Source organism: Paroedura picta, chromosome 7 (genome assembly GCF_049243985.1).
Source record: "Paroedura picta isolate Pp20150507F chromosome 7, Ppicta_v3.0, whole genome shotgun sequence".
In the NCBI taxonomy this organism is placed as follows: Eukaryota; Metazoa; Chordata; class Lepidosauria; order Squamata; family Gekkonidae; genus Paroedura; species Paroedura picta.
Genome location: NC_135375.1, coordinates 94,449,707 through 94,466,600, shown reverse-complemented (window position 1 = coordinate 94,466,600; position 16,894 = coordinate 94,449,707). Strand labels below are relative to the sequence as shown.

At 45.0% G+C, this 16,894-nt stretch overlaps 1 protein-coding gene across 2 annotated transcripts in view; it reads left to right on the top strand.

Annotated features, from left to right (window-relative positions):
• The window catches only part of DNAH6 (dynein axonemal heavy chain 6), a 212,847-nt gene that overhangs the window by 59,117 nt on the left and 136,836 nt on the right, over positions 1-16,894 (top strand). For both annotated transcript variants that reach the window (XM_077345452.1, XM_077345451.1), the window contains exons 34-41: positions 358-913; positions 3,657-3,779; positions 4,811-4,993; positions 6,072-6,215; positions 8,523-8,744; positions 9,306-9,453; positions 12,233-12,390; positions 15,221-15,352. In XM_077345452.1, the coding sequence (XP_077201567.1) occupies positions 358-913; positions 3,657-3,779; positions 4,811-4,993; positions 6,072-6,215; positions 8,523-8,744; positions 9,306-9,453; positions 12,233-12,390; positions 15,221-15,352 (1,666 nt within the window). The remainder of the gene's footprint in view (positions 1-357; positions 914-3,656; positions 3,780-4,810; positions 4,994-6,071; positions 6,216-8,522; positions 8,745-9,305; positions 9,454-12,232; positions 12,391-15,220; positions 15,353-16,894) is intronic.

The following is a 16,894-nucleotide window of genomic DNA, read 5'->3' as shown; positions in this document are numbered from 1 at the left end:
CCTAGGCAGGGAGAAAACAGACCTGTATTATTGTGTTTAAATGTATGATGTACGTGTTTTATAGTCCGAGAACTGAAATGACTTTCTGAGCAAAGATACTTACCTTCTTCATAGGTAAGCTTTTGGACTCCAGTAGGACTGAGTAAGAGAATACTCCTGCTGCTGTACTTTTCAATCTGTAGGGTGATTATAGGGCAATCCTAAATGGATTTTCAAGCCCACTGACTTCAGTGGAATAAAACAGCTCTGCTCAGAATATGGTTGCTAACAGCTTACTGTTGTAAACAGCCTCCTTGAGATGCAGGGTGGAAATGTTTTAAATAAACCAGAGCTTTTCTTTCTTTCTCGTTGTGTTAGTGGGATTATATCTGACCTTTTCCCTGGCGTCATAATCCCAGAGCATGACTATGGAGTGCTGGAGTCAACTATATTAGACGTCATGCTCAACAAAGGATTACAGCCCGAATCGTCCATGGTTAATAAAGTCATCCAGCTTTATGAAACGATGTTAGTAAGGCACGGTGTCATGCTTGTCGGCCCAACCGGAGGCGGGAAAACCACGGTTTACCAGATTCTTGCCGACACCCTAGGGGCGTTGCACTCGGCGGGAGAGCAGAAGCCTTTCTACCAGCCCGTTAAGACGTATATCCTCAACCCGAAATCAATCACGATGGGTGAACTATACGGTGAAGTGAACAATTTAACCCTGGAGTGGAAAGATGGCCTGATGGCGCTGAGCGTCCGAGCAGCTGTCGTCGATACCTCGGAAGACCACAAGTGGATCATCAGTGATGGACCCGTGGATGCTTTGTGGATTGAAAACCTGAACACCGTTCTGGATGATAACAAGATGCTTTGCTTGGCTAACAGTGAAAGGATCAAACTGACGCCTTTTATTCACATGCTGTTTGAGGTACTGTACTTTGTTGTTTCGGTTCAGGGACTTCACGGGACACGTAACTAGACCTGACAATGTTATTGCAATAATCTGCAAGACGTGAAAACAGGTGTTTGAAGATATTTTGGGTAGGTAGGTGACAAGCTTCTCCTCCACTCACCATTGGGTAATGTCCTTTCAGTGCACTCTAGATTTTCCTGTCTTGCACAGGACTGATTCCACATTATGACTTGCTGGTTCATTTTCACCGCATCGGATTCTAAATGTAAACTCCGAATTTGCACCTAGCATTTTGCATCTGTGCTTTTCTTCCATCACTGGTCAGTACTCCAATCGTGGCATGTATTTTGCATTTTCTTGGGAGAGTGGGCAGTCCCACCTGTCATGCATCCTCTATTTGTTTTGGCCTGAGCATGCACAATAATGCACTTGTGCCATTACACAATCAATTTTTTTTACATTTTAAAAATTGCACACAAAAACAACACCCATCAATTCCCATGGCACTAGAATCAACCGAACAAGGGGGATTCTTGTGTTAATGTGCGCTCAATCACCATGCATGCATGAAGACAAAGCATATCAGCGGCCATTACGCAACTGTTTTTCTGCATGAAAGTTACAAGGTGGCCTGTTGCACCTTAAATCATAGAGTACATTTAGATGCTGGAGGGGAAGATGAGGGAGGCAGGGGGGATGTGGAGTCCTTATTTGTTTACTTTTAAACCCATATAGTGGGTGCTGTTGTTACTGCAAATTTGCGTTGTAATGTGATTATGTTCAAAAAATTTTTTAAAGATGGAGGAGAGTGCAGGAGGAGAGGCAGATAGTATGCAGAGTTGGTAAGTCATTACTGTAGGCAGGGATAGAGGAGGAAGCAACCTCAAATCCCAAGCTTCTTTATTGGATAACTGCGAATTCCCTCCCAGGAGAGGGGGAGAAATCGCATTTCCCAAGGATTCCTAAACTGTGCAGCAAACAGGGATTGCATTCGGATCTATATCTTAAGAGCCCAATTTTTGTGTGAAAGGTATGTTATTCTGTGAGAATTTAAGGAGAGCATTGCAGCATTTTCCAGCTGCAAAACCTCATTGAAAGTGCATTATCCAATGTGTGCAGAATGAGCCGCTACTGTCTTCTTGATATCATTGCTGTAACCCTCCCTTTGTGAATCTTATGGGCGAGTTAAGTATGGGAGTTCTTTATTTTTGTCCACTTGTTGCCTCATCTGTTTCCTCCACATATTGTAGGCCCTTGCAGGCCTTGCCTTGGTCACTCAGATTGTTCTTGCTTGAACTGAAATGGAGTTCTGTGTGCTGTTGTGACTCGGCATGGATTTAATTTTTTGATCTGCCTCTTGACACAGCTAGCAGGCAGAAGGCTGTGGTCCAATATGAAATTGGACAGAAGAGGGCGGACAGACTCTTGGAACCTTATGACTTAGATCTTTTCTCATTTCTGTGAAAAAATGACATTTTTGTACCTGCAGAAAACCTGGTCCCCCCTGGTGAGGATTCATACATTTGTTGGGCCTTTAAACCCATGCTAATGATCATGCCAACAGAAGCCTAATATATTTTGTTTCCTTCAGTTAAGGCTGATGTCCAGGGCTTGAAGAGTGGCCCCCAGTATCATATCCAGGTGGGGATTCAAGGCAAACACAGTGGATCTCTTCCTCTGTGCGAATGTATATATCCCGCCTAAAATCTTCAGGTCCCAAGAGCCAGGATGATACCTGGGCTGGTTAGTCTACCAGCCTGGACACCCTTGACTCCTAACTTTCAGTCTTCCGTATTGTTTTGCGCAAATATTAGCTCTGGTTCTCTTGGTGAGCCAGGATGATACCTGGGCTGGTTAGTCTACCAGCCTGGACACCCTTGACTCCTAACTTTCAGCCTTCCATATTGTTTTACGCAAATATTAGCTCTGGTTCTCTTGGCAATTCATTGTGCATGATCAACCAGGTGGCTGTATATGCATGTCAACTAGCCAGGTCATCCCTGGATACGTTTATAAATAAACCTCTTACATGAGGCTTGTAGAAATACTTTGCTCTTGTCATTTGTGTCACCCCCATTGGCATGGTGTATGACTCCTCCCACGGCATATAATCTACTCAGGGTATTAAGACTGCATGCTTGACTGTGCCTCTACGGTATCCATTCTGTCCTCTAAAGGCAACTCAGTGTGGTTTAATAGCTATGAGGAAAAAAATTCCACAGAATTATGAATCCTTATGCGATCTGAAGAGAAACCAGAGTGTAGAACTGTCAATCTATTTAAGAGCTGCTAGGATAATGAAACAGGAGAAGCCTAGCTGTAAAAGTAAAGAACTTCCAGGGGCGAAAAGGCAAATGATTCATACTTGAATATCTTATTAAAAGACAATGATGGAAAAATGCTTTTTTACAACTTGTTTATCCTTTCTTGGTTCACCGCACCACTGTCTGACATGCTGCTTGTAATTCTGCTTTGTATATGGATTTGAAGCGGAAAAGACTGTTTTATGAGTAAGATGCTATTTATTTGTAACAGTTGAAAAATCGTCTCCGTTACCTTCCTTAAGCTCAGCGAAGCCGAGAGTGAGTTATTTTCCTCTTTTGTGTAATTTTGCAGGCTTGCTGGTTCCTAACAAATGTTAGATCAGAAGTATCATGTTTTTTGTTTTTGTATTCTTTGCTTTTATTTCAAATATATATGCATGCCGAAGTTGAAGCATATACTGCATTATCCCCTATCCATTATTCATGCCATTTAGGTGGAAGACTTAAGGGTTGCTTCACCTGCCACCGTGAGCCGATGTGGAATGGTTTATATTGACCCAGAGGAATTGAAGTGGATACCCTATGTGAAGACTTGGATGGCAGGCCTTGAAGGAAAAGTAGGCTTTACAAAGAAACACTTTTGGTCAGAAGGCAAAGTGCTCCACAGAGTGATTTTAAATACAGTATCAAACCATAGCCCTGCCCACACACACTGTAACCCTGCCCACTTGAAGGAAAAGTAGGCTTTACAAAAAAACACTTTTGGTCAGAAGGCAGAGTGCTCCACAGAGCGATTTTAAATACAGTATCAAACTGTAGCCCTGCCCACACACACTGTAGCCCTGCCCACTTGAAGGAAAAATAGGCTTTACAAAAAAACACTTTTGGTCAGAAGGCAAAGTGCTCAACAGAACGATTTTAAATACAGTATCAAACTGTAGCCCTGCCCACACACATGCCCATCTTGCATGGTACTGATTTCAGGGTCATTTTCTCTCCAGTCAGCTTGCATAGGATTGCCGTGCTGCTTAATTACCGTAACATCAAGGACTGAGTTACTGTTTAAATGTCAACAGCTGTGCATGAGCCCCAGAATTCAATGTGGCAATATTAAAGAGGCAGGAAACTATACATAGTTAGATAAAAGATTGCCATGAAATGGTGGTGATGCACGCCCAGTAGCAACATGTGCGAGCAGAGTTCACGGCCCCAAGTGTAGCCTACCTTACCAATGCTCTGAACTGCTGACCCTCCTGACCACCATTTATGTTCTTGGGCACTAGACAAAATAGATGCTAATGGCATAATTCCTCGTCTTGTTGACACAGTCGGGATCAGTATCTGTTGCTAAAATCCTGGCAGGCGCTATGCAGATAATTGGCCATGCTGGTGGAAATGTGCACTGCCCTTTTCCCCTTCCGATGTGCCTGGAGTCTTTCCCAGATGGGTATAGGAAAGGACACAAGGCAGCATAGCAATTAGTGGAGTAAACGGTGTCAGAGGACTCCTCAGAGCATTTGGCAGGCCATTGTACATGTTACGTTTTAGGCAGGTACGTCAGAGATGCTTATTTTTAATGAGCTGTGTCTTGTGTCCCGCGGAAGCCATGAAAACCACAGTTGTGTGCAAATATTTGCTTTCGTTTCAGCTCAATGAGGAAACCAGAACCTATTTGTTTGAACTGTTTTGCCGCTATGTTGAAGATGGTCTCAAATTCGTCAACAAAAAATGCTCTCAAGCTATGCCACAGGTGGACATCAGTAAAGTTACTGCACTGTGTTGTTTACTGGAATCACTGCTGCTTGAAAAAGGAGGTCCCAGCATGAAACTGGTACAGTTCTTTATTCTAGGGAGATTAAAGTACATGGCTGTTTCTTTTTTGAAAGGTTCAGTGTAATGCACAGGAGTGATATTTGGGTCATTTTTGTTGCTGGGTCAGGGGATGCAGATAATGGGATAACAGATAGGAAACCATGGCTTGTATGGTCAAGGAAGCCTTGCATGAAGTAGTGCAGTGTTTCGGCAGAAAGTGGAAACATTTGTACAAAATATATATATGGGAGGAGCCCTTTTCTGCAGGAACTTCTGGTTTGAAGCTGCCCCATCCCTTTGTAAGCTGTTGCAGTCTCTCCGTGCTGCTTCTCCTGATGTGTGGGAGAGTGAGTCCTAGAGTCCCCATGTCTGGGTTGGGAAATTCCTGTAGATTTTGTGGGAGGAGACTGGAAAGGGAAGGGACCTCACCAGGGTATAATGCTGTTGAATCTACCTTCCAAAGCAGCCATTTTTGTCCAGAGGAGCTGATCATTTTGGTATGGAGATCACTTGTAATTCTGGGAGATCTCCACCTGCCACCTGGAGGTTGGCATCTAAAGTAACTCCCCCAATGAACTAAGGCAGGGCTAGTCAACCTGTGGTCCTCCAGATGTTCATGGTCTACAATGAAACACTGGCAGGGGCTCATGGGAATTGTAGTCCATGAACATCTGGAGGACCACAGGTTGACTACCCCTGAACTAAGGCACTGGGCCATTTCATTAGATCATAATTGGCATTGTTGTGTTGCTTAGCTACTGCTGAGAGCCTTGGTCTAGGTATGCCTGGCCAGATTGCAGCTTTGTGGCAAAGCAGTGGCAGCAGCATGAGGAGAGAGTGGCAGAAAGAGAGCGAGATAAAACAGTGGCTGGAGAGAGAAAAGAGGATAGGAGAGAAAGCAGCAGTAGGAGAAGGGAAAGAATGTGGAGAATGTGCTGGGAAGGAACAGAAAATGGCAACTACATTGGGAAGAAAAAGAAGGTAGGGGCTAGCATGAGAAGATGGGATTTCTGTCCCCCATGAAACTTGTGATTCCTGCCTGTTCAATTTTTTTTTTGAAATTTCATTTCATTATTATCTTTTTCCTTGTATAACAGGAACAGTCAAGATTGAACTCTCTTGTGTGCCAGACTTTCGTGTTCTGTTATCTGTGGTCACTGGGTGGAAATTTAACTGAGAACTATTGGGATGCTTTTGATACGTTTATAAGACAGCAGTTTGATGACAATCCAGATGCTAAGGTACACAAAAAAGCTACCTTGCTAGCATGTTTTCAATGATTGTGTTTATGGAAACAGTTGGGTAGGGTCAAATGGGGGAAAGAGGGCCCTTCTGGCACCCCACCTTTGGAAGGTCTCGGGGGAGGGGCACAGTTTGCTGCAGTGGGGAAAGAGGAGCCCAGCCCAGCTTAAGTGAGCACTAGAGGTGTACATTCAAATAATCCAAAATAAAAAAAATAATTCATATGGATATATCTTCTGCTATTTTTTGGTTATCTGAAATGGCAGAGCGTTAAAAATCCCAAAAATTTTGGATCTGCCAGATAGCTGCAGTTATAGTGAATTCAAAGATTCTGAATCTATTTAAATGCCTTCTGCGTGAACACACAGCTTGGAGAAGGCATTTAAATGGACTGTGAGCCCTTTAGATGCCTTTGGGGTTCACTCACATCACTTGCTAAAGGCATTTAAATTTTAAAGAGACCACATTTTCTTTAAAGGATGAATGGCCACACCTGTAAATCATGGATGCACAAAGTAGGCCTGACTCTTCTGTCTTCCCGTCAGTTGCCAATCTGGAGGGGAGTTTGGTTTGTGTATGTAGCAGATGCCCCTTTCATCAGATGTAAAATAAATACATTTGCCCTTTTGTTATCCTATCTGAAGGTGTCAGTTCTCCTCATTCCACATCTGCATGCAAAATCTTCAAGAATTCCTAAGTTTTGTTGTTGTTAGGTGCAAAGTCGTGTCCGACCCATCGTGACCCCATGGACAATGATCCTCCAGGACTTCCTGTCCTCTACCATTCCCCGGAGTCCATTTAAGCTTGCACGGACTGCTTCAGTGATTCCATCCAGCCACCTCATTCTCTGTCGTCCCCTTCTTTTGCCCTCAATCGCTCCCAGCATTAGGCTCTTCTCCAGGGAGTCCTTCCTTCTCATGAGGTGGCCAAAGTATTTGAGTTTCATCTTCAGGATCTGGCCTTCTAAGGAGCAGTCAGGGCTGATTTCCTCTAGGACTGACCGGTTTGTTCGCCTTGCAGTCCAAGGGACTTGCAAGAGTCTTCTCCAGCACCAGAGTTAAAAGCCTCAATTCTTTGACGCTCAGCCTTCCTTATGGTCCAACTTTCACAGCCATACATTGCAACTAAGAAGACCATAGCTGAGTTTAGATCTATATAATTGCTCTTGTGAAGAGTTTGGGGCTTACCTAAAAGCCGCACGTGAAAATTGCCAATCACGCCTTTCTCGTTTTGAGTCTGAATGAGTGTCTCTGTTAACCCAGTCCCAAAGAGAAGCCCCTAGCCTCTTCATTTTATCCAAGTCTCAGGAATAAACCTTATCATTGAAGACAGATACCAGAGCTGAGCTCTGTTGTTCCAGCAAATGTCTGTTAATCCCATGTGGCTTTTGTTGTGCTACACAATGTCTGTGTAGGATTCCCTCTGATGTGTGGAGCATTCTTTCCTGGGCAGAATTTGGAGAGAATTTCATTTGTAGAGTTTCTGGCTTTCATTCTCATGGAAAAGCATCTGAGAAAGTATTGCTGAAACCTGAACAGGGCATAGCTTTGAAAGATAGAATGATTCAAATCCCTTATCCAGACATATATGGGGAACCAAAGGAGGCATCTTCCCTTCTCCATTTGATCCCCACAGCAGTTCTGTTCATGTCGGCGAGGTTGAAACCCAGTAAGCTATGGCAGAGTGAGGAGTCAAACCTGGACCTCCTAGACCAGTGGTCCCCAACCTGCGGGCCGCGGCCCGGCGCCGGGCCGCGAAGGCCATGGCGCCGGGCCGCGGCTCCCTCTCCCCGCCCCCCCCCGCAGTAAAAAACTTCCCAGGCCACAAGCTTGCGGCCCGGGAAGCTTCTTACTGCGGGGAGGGTGGGGAGAGGGAATCAGGGCCGGGCCGCGCCCGTGCAGGCCGCCCGTGCAGGTCGCGCCCGCGCGGCCCGATCCGCGGGTGTGGCCCAATCCGCGGGCGCAGCCCGATCAGCGGGCGTGGCCCGCGGGCGTGGCTCGATCCGCGGGCGTGGCTCGATCCGCGGGCGTGGCTCGATCCGCGGGCGCGGCCCGCGGGCGCGGCCCGATGCGTGGGCGTGGCCCGCGCAGGCGCGGTCCCTGCGGGCGCGGCCCAATGCCCTGCCGGTCCCCAGCCTAATAAAGGTTGGGGACCACTGTCCTAGACCCTAGTCCAGCACTCTAACCACTTCGCCATGCTGGCTTTTTCTTCTTGTGGACATTAAGTAAGATAAGCATAGAATGAAAGGTTTGGCTTTTATGTGAAGTTAAGGTCTAACACTGCTGAAGATGACCTTATCTTTCTAGCTTCCGAGTTCTGGCGATCTGTGGAGCGTTTACATTGATTTTGATACGAGGCGACTGGATCCGTGGGAGAGAATTATACCGACGTTTAAATACAAACGGACAGTACCGTTTTTCGAAATGCTTGTCCCAACCACTGATACTGTGCGATATGGCTTCATAATGGAAAAGCTGTTAGCTATCAGACATTCTGTACTGTTTACAGGAATCACAGGGGTTGGCAAGGTAAGAATTAGACAACAAAACCAGTAAATAGTTTGATTAGACATCAAAGACACCAAATCCCCAAAGGATTATTAGAAAGAAAGCTCAAAATGTATGGATCTCCTAGGGAGTAGAAAATATAGGTTATGGAAGAAGAATTTCTTGTTGCGGGGGAAATGAATGGGGATAGGCCTTTATTAACCTGGTGGAAAGGCTCAAAATAACCAGACAAGGGACCCAGCTTAATATGATGCCTTATAAACCACATGCTATTCAACACATTTGATTAATGTTCTGGAGAAGGAGCCTGTAAAAGTGTGGAAGTTCAGCGAGTTTTTAATAGTATCTGGAAGGCCATCAAGCTAGCCGAAAGAGCAGCTTGCAAACTCTGTTAAGCATAAAAATCCAAGTAATCTTTCATTAATTTAGTTTCACATAAAAAAATAGGATTTCCTAAGGACAACTCAGTGAAGAACTCTTGTCTCAGTTTCAGGTTGCAAGATGACTTCAGAATGTACCAAAGAGGGCTCTTGTGTCTCTAATACGCTCTTCTTCCTTTTGCTTTTTCTTTCTTATTCAAAGTCCGTTGTTGCAAGGGGTCTGCTAAACCGAATACAAGACGAAGCAGGCTATGTCCCCGTTTACCTAAATTTCAGTGCTCAGACTTCATCCTCAAGGACCCAAGAGATTATCGAATCCAAACTGGAAAAGAAACGAAAAAACATATTAGGTAAAAACAAAAAGGCTAATGGTATAGTTTACCTGAATTGTGTGTAGGCCTGGTGTGTTTTGTGTTTTAATTATTTCTGCTAATCCAGACAGCACTGAGCAGCAATGGAGGCCTTCATACAACTAGTAGGAAGCAAATTCTTTTCAAATCATTGGGCAGATTAATTTACATTCTCTAGAGTTTAGAGGTAATTAGATCATTGCAGCAGGAGGGGAAAAGATTTGCTTAGTTCTGTGGTTTTGTAGCAATTTTAGTCAAATTAAATTCTGTTTTGCATGTTAATCTAATGCAGTTTATGCAGTTTTGCACTGGAGGGCAGCATTGACGTACAAGAAATGTAATATCTCCTTTATCATATTACAGTGAGAAGTCATTTTGTCCCTCAGTTAGAATCTTCTGTCGGCATGATCCTGGGAGTTTTTCATCATGGCAACACATGCATCCCCCATGGGAAAAAAGTTAAAATTATTAAAAAATAAATAATCTTTAACACTTAGCTGTATAAATATTTGTGCAAAGCCCCGCTGGGCGGAGCCAGTCCGGCCTCTGCTTCCAGTCCCTGGAATGTTACAGGCCGACCAGCCCCGCTTGCACTTGCCCCCAACAAACCGGGTGAGGAGCACTCTGGCGCACTCGCCGCCATTCAGAGCCTGAACACTGCCGGGAATGAAGGTCATAATCTACACCTCCAAGCATGAATGCCCCAGAATACAGACCTTGCCAGTGAGGGCCTAACCATCTGTTTATGGTTCTGCAGCTTCAACAAAGTCCCTGGCTGCTCCGATGGAGCTGGTTGGGGGGGGGGGGACATACTGCCCCCGAGTGCCTCCCCCCCTGCCCCAAAAAGGCCCACTGAAGCCTCCACAGGCCTTTAGGGGATGGTGGAGGGGGTAGTGATTGTCCCCAGCGCTTTCCCCCCTGCCTCAAAAAGGCCTACCTGGGCATTGCCTGGCCTGCCTGGGGCCCGGGGGGGGGGGTGCTAGTAAATAAATAAATTAATAATGACATATCTGACATATCCTCTACAAATTCATCTAAAAAGCACTCTGTTGTTTGTTAGTATCAGGGCAGCAAATTTGTATTTTGTGTATTTGAGTGATATCTTTGCAGTAGCGTTGTTGAAACTTACAAGAAGGTTGGGGGTGATAAGAATCCAAACTCCCTTACCTTAATTCCCTAATTTGCTTTAGTTTTGTGCGATGCTGTGAAATAACTTTCTGCATGATGGACAGTTTTAATATCAGGCAGTACTATGATGCAGTGTGGCTGAATTAAATACACGCTTGTGAGAATTAGCCGTAAGGTAACATTGCTTAGGATGCGGTATGGCTATTTTTGCTCCCGTAGAAGTAACGGCGGCCCGTAATTGAATCAAGCAAGTGTTGGTGCCAGAAGTAGAATGCCAATCCAATTGGCATTCAGGTTTTCTGTAGAAATGTGTTTATCTGGGTTAGAAAATGGATTTACCCTCCGAGCATGAAGCAAATTTGTCCACTGGGTGCATTCAAGAGAAAAAGGGGAGAAGTATTTCTCATCCTGTCACACTGAATTAAATTGCTTAGTAGACTTCATAAATTTACTTGCTTTAGTAGTACACCGCAGCAGTTTCGCCCTTAGACACAAACAACAATCCCTTCTCCTCCAGCCAGGTGAGTTGGGGTTAGTCAGGTGATCAGGAGGAACCAACCAGTTTCCCCCATCCTCTATAACTTTAGAGGATTGCTGCTGCTCTGCCATTTGAACACCGTATGCTGGAAGAGGCCAGGGCACCACTGTCCTGTGTCTTGTTATGCATGCATGCTCACCTGTCCATGGTTCATCTCATCCTGCCCTATCATACCATGTCTTGCCCCTTTACCTGTAGACTGCCACCGTGATTTTTGCCTGGTTTTTGGCAACAGCTTTCACCACTAATCATAGGTAGTTGAAGCCCTCTTGTTGGTCATTTTATTCATTATTTGGAATTTTTTAAAAAACACACACTATGGGCAAAGAAGAGATAAATACAGCCAATGTTCCTTACAGTTTTTAGCTAAAAGACACCTGAAGCCCTTTTTCACTGATTGATCCGAGTCTTATTAAGGGCTATTTCCAGAACATCAGACTACTTCTGTTTTAGAACCAATCAGGATTTTTCTCCCCCCCCCCCCATCACTGTTCTGAAGAAGCCACTTCAATCTTCTACTTTTTAGATTAGGCGCATTGTCACAGTACATGCATCATGCAATGCAAGCCCCTTTGATCTCTGTTCTGTTCAGCAGAGCTGATAATGTAGCACGTGTCTCTGAATGGGCCGTGACTGAACAGGTATAATCAGAGGCATCTGCTGTCTGTCAGATGTAATGTCAGAGAGATTCTCTAAGCTGCAGAAAGGCTATTGTAGTGTATGTATTTGCCAAGGACTGAAGCACCAGAAGACAGCAAAACAAACTATGAAAGCAATTAGTGGGAATTTAATTTCATGAGAAGGGTCCAATGATTCAATAGGGGTTCTAGAACAAAGTATAAAATAGTTACAGAAAGTCAAAGTAATTAACGTTGTAATGTTTTCTTCTCTAACAGTCCTTATGTTGATATCCCAACAGGACCTGGGAAAAGCTTAAAATAATCCAACTTTTAATTTTGTCAACTGCTCTTTTTTTTTTTTTTTTTTTTTTTTTTTTTAGAAATACACATATTACTGGGCTCATTTTGGATGGACTTTCTCAGTAGTTTATGGGTAAACTTTTCTTTCTTTGGAGAACTTTGCCAGCAGTGGTTTGTCTGTTTTATGCTTTAGGAGCTCCAGGGACGAAAAGAGTTATCATTTTTGTGGATGATCTGAACATGCCTAAATTGGATCGTTATGGGTCTCAGCCTCCAATCGAGCTACTGAGACAATACCAGGACTTCGGAGGGTTCTACGATAGAGATAAACTATTTTGGAAGGAAATACAAGTAAGCCTGCCTTCAGTTGCCAGATTATTGCTTTGAAAGTTATAATCCGGGTGCCTGAGTTCTGATTTGAAGTGGCTAAAAAACGTGCCCACAAAAATAGATGAAATGTTGAACCTGGTTTCCAACTAGTGGCTGGGTGGGTGATGTTATGGGACAGCACCCACTCCAAGTACCCTCTTGTGCCCAGTTTACACAAACAAGCACTTTCAAGAGATTTCAAATACAAAGCAACCACAAAGAGACTGTCATGAATTTTGTGTGTGTGTGTGTGTGTGTAAGCTTGCCATGTGAGTTGAAAGACTGTTGCATTGTTTTCAAAAATTGCTAACCAAGGCAGTGTATTTGCCCCTGCAATTAAAAGGGTTCTGGAGTGGAGTAGCATCTGTAGAACAGTCTTCAAGCGGAGCCCCAGGAAAGTTGTATACAAGGCAGACAATGGGGTGAGGAGAAAGCAGGTCTGCATCTCTTGTTCATACCTTGTGGAAATACTCTGTGGGTGTGCCTCTGCAGACTTACTTTCTTCTCCATCCTGCCTTTCCTTTGTGAAGCACAGCAGGTCTTTTGTGGTATTTTCTTCTCCGGAATACAATGGGTTTGGAGTAGGTATAACACAGTAGCAGAGGAGAATGATCAGAGAGAGCAATTCTATATTTGACAGGTTAAAAAAAAAGAAGGATTCATGTAAGTGGCCAAATACTGTCTGATACTTTTAAAGTTTTAATTTTATGAGTACAACAAAACAGTTGGCTTTCAGTAGTAACAGTTTTATACTGGATATTAATTCATCAAGTGACCTTTTCTACTGGTAACTGTTCCTGTTCCTTTTTGGAGATGATGGTAGTTGTAGCAGTCACCAATAGGAGAAGCTGTGGTATGCTGCTTGGTAGTCTCTGCCTCCTTCAGGGCTAGGGAGGGAAGCCTTTTCTCATTTCTATCTAAGCTCACAAACGACACCATAATAGGGAAGATAAGCTTTCCTCCTACCCAGTAGTATTCTTGGCTTCATTTGATAACGTTTAAGTGTGTGGAGATTGAAGCACGGGTAATTAATATTTAGCAAGTCAGTTGACCGGATTGCCAGCCTCAGTATCAGCAGCAAGGGGAAGAAGCGGTTAATTGGTTCCTTTATGTTTTAGAGAACTCCCCGTGCTCTTATGTCCAGGGAGCCTGAGCCAAACTGACATCATTGTAAAAGGGACTTGGCAGTTAATTTCTTTACACATTGGAAATGTTGGGAAGAAATGACATGTCAAGAGTTGGCCATGGTGTCAACTGGCTGGGCTTGGGCTGTTAGACATCATTGGTATGTCATGACCCTGAGTGACAGTCCACGAGATGACAGCATTCAGATCCAGCTTCTCTTATCATCGGCTGCTCCCTAAAGTCAGAACTTAGAACTTACCACATGGTCTTTGCTGCTTAAAAGCCTTCTGATAGATTCCTTTACACCTGAAGGCTTAGGATGTGTAGCGAAAAGGACAGAGTCCAAGTCTAGACATGTGCACAGGGAAAAAATTCAGACCATTTTGGATTTGGCTAGAATCGATTAAGGCCAAATGCGAATCACCGAAACCACCCTTCACTGCTTTGAATTTGGCAGAATCTCAAGCAGTCAGGTTTATTTTATCTTTACATTGTGGAATATATGGGAGAGATCCCCTCTCCCATATATTCCACCCCCTCCATCTTCCCAAGCAGCAAGAAGCACCTCTGCTGTCTGGAAAGGGGGGCATTTAAAGGGTGTGCCAAGAAGCTGATATGTTGGAGAGCCAAGCAGCTGGTGATGACACATCAGCTGCTTGATACGCTCCCCCCCCCCAACCCAGGCACCTCCTTTAAACAGGCCGAATCATAACCAAATCACCAAATCATGAATTGGCCAGAACTGATTCAGCTGTTTAAAGAAGTATAGTTCGGTTTTATACCCCACTTTTCACTGCCTGAAGGAGTCTCACAGTGGCCTTCCTCTTCCCACAACAGACACCTGATTAGGGTAATTGAGTCTGAGAGAGCGCTGACAGAACTGCTTAGTCAGAACAGCACAATCAGGGCAGGGATGGGTGATTCAGCTTGGATAGGTCAAAAAAGTACCCGAATCAGCATTGATTCGGGTACTTTTCAGCTTATCCAAACCAAATCCAAGACGACACGGATCATTTTAGATTTTTATATGAGACTAGATTTAAAGCCCGTTGTACTTTTAAATACAATGGGCACTAGAAAGGGGGTGGGGGTGGGAAGGAGGCCTTTTGGGCCCAGGGGGAAGGCCTGCTTCCCCCCTCTCCCCCCCCCCCCGCCACAGCGTGGCCTTCCCTGTGGGCCCAGAAACTCCTGGGCCCTGTACTGAAGGCCGCCTTCCCCCCTGGGCCTGGGGCCTCCTTCCCCCCTGGGCCTGCGGCCTTCCCCCCGGGCCTGGGGTAAAGGCCTCCTTCTGTACTCACACTATGGCATCGCTTCCCCGTCACTTTCTGGACTGTCCTGGTGAGGGCCCAATCAGAAGGCACTTCACGCCTTCCGACTGGGCCCTCACCCGAACCAGCCCCACCCACTCTCCGCCCACTTAGACCTTAGCCTTTTATTTAAGAGTGACCCGTTGTTAAAGATGCCATCGTATTTGTAACAAACCAGGAGTTCCTAATTGTTCTTTGGTGCCCAATTAAATACAAGAATAGGAAATCAATCCCATTAGCAGAGCTGCAGCTTGTTACAAAGCCAGATGGTTAAACCCAAGGAAATGGGGCTTTACAGGTTTAAAGACGTGACTAACTATTGTTTTCTCCTGACCACAAATTGTCTGTGATCTTTCTCGCCACCCCTCCCTCCTCCCCAGGATGTGACTATCGCGGCAGCCTGCGCACCTCCAGGCGGTGGACGCAATCCAGTCACAGCACGTTTCATAAGACACTTTGCCATGCTGTGCCTTCCGACGCCCTCCGAGCATAGCCTTAAGCAAATTTTTCAGGTCAGTAGCAACGTTTCTGTAGTCCCAGGGAACAACAACACAAAAATAGGCTGTTCTGCGTGCTATTTTGTTATGGGGTAGTTGACAGAGGCTTAGTAGAATGTATCACTTTTCTGAAGGGCTGCAACTTTTCTGTGCATGTTTTCCCCTCCCCAATATTATCGAAAATGGGCAGTAGATGGGCAAAGAGCCGGGTCCCAATTAATTTCAGAGTGTTTTGGATCAAGTCTGCAGAGGCTAGATGGGTAATGATTTTGAAACTGGTTACCTAGGAACCATCCAAAAACTTGCTGTAATTCATCTTCATAGTATGTTTCCTTGTTTACAGTCTCTCCTTTACACCCAAGGTTATTGAGAGGCATATTGGGTGCCCAGAAAGATTGTATCCGGGCCACCCTTACACCGCCTAGAACAAACCCTGTCGCCACGTAGGAGTATCTGGTGAGACCCGGCCAACATTTCACAGACGAAAATAAGGGCATTTCTTGTAGACAAGTGGCTGGATCCTTTATAAAATGTATATAAAGGATTATAAAACCTTTATAAAGTTAGGCATAGGTTGGAGAAAATAGGTGGTGAGGACACTCATCCTACTCCTCCAAGGAATTGATGGGCAGTCGACTGAGGAAGCTCTTCTCTCTTAAAGAGCGTAATTAACTTGGGGAATTCATTGCCACACGATGCAGTGGTGGCGCATGGTTTAATTGGCTCAAAAGAAGGAAATAGTCCCATTGGTGAACAGTGCAATCTTAAGCAGGGTTCCTCCCGCCTAAGCCCAGTGAAATCAAGGATAGGTCCATCAGGAGTAATCAGCTGTGATGTCTATATGGACTCGTGTTGAGAGAATCTGAACACTGAAAGGGAATAACAGAAAGGGGGGGGGGGCTCTGACATCCATGCTCAGCTTGTCGGACTTCTGGGAGCGCCTTGTTGGCATGAAACAGAATGCTGGACTAACGGAACCATTGGTCTGTCCAGCATGGCTCCTCTTAAGTTCTTAAAAGAAGAAGAAGAAGAGCTGGTTCTTATATGCCGCTTTTCTCTACTCGAAGGGGTCTCAAAGCATCTTACATTCACCTTCCCTTCCTCTCCCCACAACAGACACCCTGTGAGGGAGGTGAGGCTGAGAGAGCGCTGATATCACTGCTTCGACAGAACAGCTTTATCAGTGCTGTGGCGAGCCCATAGTCACTCAGCTGGTTGCATGTGGGGGAGCGCAGAATCAAACCTGGCTTGCCAGATTAGAAGTCCGCACTCCTAACCACTACACCAAGTTGGCTCTCTTAATGGCAGACTTCAGCAGGGAGGGCTCAGCATGCTACAAATGAGTGAGCAATAGAAAACATGAGTAGCTATGGTGAGCCCAGCCACCAAGACATTTTAGATTCAAAAACCTTAAGTAGGGGGAATGCTGAGGCTGAAAGGCCACGTCTGTGAAATGTATTCAGTCTGTGCCATTTTAAAGCTCAGCCCAGCAGTACCTTCTGACCATTATGACTGCCACCCCCCCCCATTATGACTATCACCCCCATGAAAGCTTTT